We start from the raw sequence: 4,567 nt of genomic DNA, 5'->3' as shown, positions 1-4,567 counted from the left end.
ACACTCCTCTGCTTTATAGAGAAATTTTACGTCATTTGAAAAATATTTGACTCCTTTTTTTTTTCAATTGCCATGCTCAGTTGTGGGGAGAAAACACATTTCTTTGGAAATGCAGTAGTGGTCTTTGATTTTAGGGGGATGCCTGATCGCTTCAAGATAAATTTTTGCACAAAGAACTCACTGGCTTAGCTAGCCATGCCATGCCATTAAATATCGCTGACAGTCAGACTCCTCATCTTGGCCATGTGGCTTTCTCATTCCCTCTTGAAATTGTCAAAGTGACATAATTAACTAAGCTGTTAGCTAAATAAATCATTGGATCTCAGGGAGAATTTTTACTGAGACGTCAGTGCCCCCGCATGGCACTGCATGAAGGACTGTCAACACCACACGATAGATGTATGGCAAAGGATTCTGTCTGGGAGACAGCTCTCTCTCCTCCCTCAGCATCAAAAATGGCTGTCAGGCTAGAGAACAGATGCCAAGGAGTGTATGTGAGAAAACCACTAATTCTTTGGAGTTGTTCAATCCCACATGGTTCACGGAGTCTGACATGGTTCTGCAAACAGAGGTTGGGAGGCCAAGAATGGACTCAGAGCAGCGTTGGTCTCCAACAACACTAGCATGAAAGCTATATTAGTAGATACAAGGGATCTGAGATGGGGCAAACTTACTAACCTGCAAGAGAGTCTTAACCTTTTCCTTACTCTGAGATGGGGAGGGGGGGTCACACTGTCAGCATTTCACTCTTATTTTAAAGAGAAGTTATTGATTTTTTAAAATTTTTCATTCATATGTCTCTTTCCTGCGCATGTATGTATTATGTCTACCACATACATGCTTGATTCATGAGGAGGCCAGAAAAAGGTACTGGATCTCCTGGATGTGGGGTTAAAGATGGTTGTAAGGTGCCATGTGGGTGCTGGGAATTGAAACTAAGTCCTCTGGAAGAATAGCAAATGCTCTGCATTGCTGAGCCAGCTCTCCAGGCCCCATTCATTCATTCATACACACACACACACACACACACACACACACACACACACACACACACACATTTGTAACTTCTCTAAACAGACCAGGGCCTGCTCCCTTTTTGGTTTCTCTGGTCCATGCCTGAGCCACTGGATGGATCTGCAGCAAGAACGCTTGTGCTCTGCACCCATGGTGCTCTGTATCCTAGCTGAATAAAGATAAAGACTGACAGAGGCTGTGGGGGAGAGAGCAAGGAATGCCATATGTGAGTTTTATCAGATTATAAAACAGAAACTAAACATGAAGCGCAGGGTGGTCAGCCTGCCCAGGAACCCAAAGCTGCCTCTCCACCACGGGAAATGACCTGCTGCTCCCACACTCAGTTCAATTAGAAGTGTGGCTGAGGGCCAGAAACTTGAAAAGAGAGATTATAGATTCATTAATTAAGGTCATGTTTACACCTCGGTTGTCAACTGTAATGATTTGTTTAACCCAAGGTCTCCTTAGTTTATTATGATTGTTACTGCTTGGCTCGCGTCTCATGGCAATGAATGATGCCGCCGTATATGCGCCTTTACATTCTGACAAGAAACATAGGCCTGGTCTGCCACTATATTTTAATGCAAAGAAACTTTCTGCTAAATGTTGCTTTATTCTTCACTCTTCTTCTTTTTTTGCTCCAGAAGTAGAGGTCTCCTATTGTCATTTTTTACTGATAAATCATTCACATAAAAGCTATCAACAATGGCTCTCTCTCTCTCTCTCTCTCTCTCTCACACACACACACACACACACACACACACACACACACAAACACACACACACACACACACACACACACACACACACACACACACACACACACGCTCATTTTCTGGTTTCCCAAGGGTTTGGGGAACCAGCAGCTCTGGTGATAAGATATAAGGAATCCAGTTTCATCATAGGAAGGAGATAAGTTTAAGACACAGCAAAGACACAGTGTTGGACTCAGAAAGCACCATGGCCAGTGACTTTTCTTCTGAATTACTTTCTCTAGTTACTTGGAAAGACAACTGTGGGCTCGGTGTCTTCTGCTTGGAGGTTGTCTTAGAGTTTTATAGCTGTGAAGAGACACCATTACCAAGGCAACTCTTATAAGGGCAAACATTAACTTACATTTTGAGAGATTCAGTCCATTGTCATCATGGAGAGAGCATGACAGCAGGCAGGTAGTCATGGTGCTAGAGAAAGAGCTGAGAGTTCTACATCTTGGTCTGTATGAGGACAGATATGAGCACCCCTCTTCAGCAGGGGGTAGAGCTTGAGCACGCAGAGCCCTCTTCATTCAACAAGGCCATACCTTTTCCAACAAGGCCATACTTCTTCCAACAAGGCCACACCTCTTTCAACAAAGCCATACCTCTTCCAACAAGGCTACACCTCTTCCAACAAGGCCACATCTCTTCCAACAAGGCTACACCTCTTCCAACAAGGCCACATCTCTTCCAACAAGGCCACACCTCTTCCAAGAAGGCCACATCCTTTCCAACTATGCCACACCTCCTAATAGTAGCACTTCCCATGGGCCAAGTTTATTCAAACCACCACAGAGGCCATCATTTCTCCTTATTTTATGATGTGAACATAAAATTTAATGGGTCCTCATTGATCACAGTGTTGGAGTATATCTTGGTGGGTCTCATAAGGTCATTGTAGAATTGGGGTCATAGACCATCCTGTTCCTAGAACTTGAATCCCTCCAGCAGGAGACCTCAGGGAGCAAGCTGTTTTGTTTTCATTTTCAAGAAAATAAAACTTGCTAGTTTGCCTCCTCAGAGCTCTTTTCTTTCCCATAAAATGGAGGCACCCTTGATTCAGGTTGTCATGCTTAGATTTAAATCAGAACTGTCTTCAGAGGCATAAACCAGGCTCCAGTGATGTTTCATCATGGATCATTTGATTACATGGGATTGCATAGAATCTCTAGTATATGTCAAAACATTCAGGAGGGATGGCACAGTGAGTCAAAAATTTGTGCTCAGGAATGTGTAGGATCACACTTGTGACAAATGTGTTTATTACTTGTATGAACCCTGGTTCTATACACAGAACCTTCACTCAATTTTGGAGTCTCATGGGCATGGGGAACATCTTAACACATCAATCTTGTAATTAGGTGCCTGCCTGGTCTCCTTGCTGTGGCCCGGTGGCTGGAGGGATGGAGGAACTTCCAGCCGCTGTGGACGTGTCACTTCACAACTTCAGCATGAGGCAGTGGGAGCAGCTCGCCCACTTTCATGTCATGAGGCTGATGGACTCACTCTTCCTGTGGGTGGGGGCAATGCCACATCTACGGAACTTCACAGTGGCCATGTGCAGCTGCTTCGACTCCATCCTTGTGTTCACCTCCCTTTTTGGAGACACTTCTGATATGACATCCACCGACCTCACTCAGTGCTTAGCCAGGAAGACCAGCAAACAGGTGTTTGTCAACTACAACCTCTCCAGTACAGACAATAACTTCACATTACTCATAGAAAACAGGATCAAAGCAGAAATGGAGACCTTTCTGGAAAAGTTCTGAGCAGCAGAAGGAAGAGTTTGTAACTTGTATATAAATTACATTGAAATAAACAGGTTGCTTTTTGTCCTCAAAAAAAAAATCTTGTAATTACTTGTTTTTTTCTCACAAATCTTAAACGTTGTCCTCAACAATGGTCTTCCTGAGGCTTCACAGGCACTATAAGGACTGTGCCTGACATGAACTGATACATGTCTTTGACAGTCTCAACAGTTTTGGAACTCGGAACAGTGTTATAGACCTGGACTATCTGAACAACTTCTCTGGTTTGTGGTACCAGTAGGAATGTATTTGGATCCCTTGAACAGTGGATTGGAGCTGCACACGCAGATGTGTTACTGCTGCCTACAAAATCAAATCTGAGTAAAGAACTCCTTCTCACCAATGCATGATAACAACTCCAGCCCTGTCTTCTTTGGAAGAAAATGACCCAGATTCCTGGACCAACGGAAAACTTCTACGGCTTACAGGCACAGATTACACACAGATTCTTTTTCATAAGCCTCAGAGATGACAAGTGAGTACACAGGATCTTGCATGGAATCCACGATTTATGGAGGAATGATGTGACCGAGACAGAAGAGCCTCTTCCACCATGATGTCACCAAAGCAGTGGACCAGCATGGGAACTGAATTTCTCCTCATTTAAGCATGCACTCCACAGGTGGACACAGGAGTTACCCAGCATTTGACAGACCAAGAAGTTGGACTACTGTCCCTCTACAGTGAGAACGTGTTCATTTCCATCATGTATTTTTATTTAGTAGAGAAATCTACATTCTAGAGCCTAAAGACTTAATTTCTTCTATCAAATGAGCAGAAGCCTCCAGATGGACAAGATAAACAGGATCCCTTGATAAGATAGCATCCTGAGCCTTCTTTTTCATGAAAAGTCTTTTTCATTTATTAATTTGGGGTTTGTGAATGTGAGCGGTTTCTGCCCAGGCTTGTTGTGTGTTAGAACATTAATTTCCCACTGGATACTGCTCTTTTGGAGGCTTTGAAACATTTTGGACTATACCCTAGTTACTA

General features: G+C 43.5%; 1 protein-coding gene across 2 annotated transcripts; it reads left to right on the top strand.

Moving 5' to 3' along the window:
- Positions 1-3,172: 3,172 nt before the first annotated feature.
- Positions 3,173-3,538, top strand: Psmg4l1 (proteasome assembly chaperone 4 like 1). Of its 2 annotated transcripts, XM_087659881.1 has the most exons (2): positions 3,173-3,352; positions 3,417-3,491. In XM_087659881.1, the coding sequence occupies exons 1-2, from the start codon at positions 3,173-3,175 to the stop codon at positions 3,489-3,491; spliced, it is 255 nt and encodes an 84-aa protein (XP_087516007.1). The 2 variants fall into 2 exon arrangements, with proteins under 2 accessions (XP_087516007.1, XP_087516006.1); XM_087659880.1 differs by having other exon boundaries at positions 3,173-3,538.
- Positions 3,539-4,567: the final 1,029 nt, after the last annotated feature.

This window comes from Rattus norvegicus, chromosome 4, assembly GCF_021556685.1.
Source record: "Rattus norvegicus strain SHRSP/BbbUtx chromosome 4, alternate assembly SHRSP_T2T, whole genome shotgun sequence".
NCBI lineage: Eukaryota > Metazoa > Chordata > Mammalia > Rodentia > Muridae > Rattus > Rattus norvegicus.
Note: the sequence above shows the minus strand (reverse complement) of the source record. Positions and strands in the feature narration are given on the sequence as shown.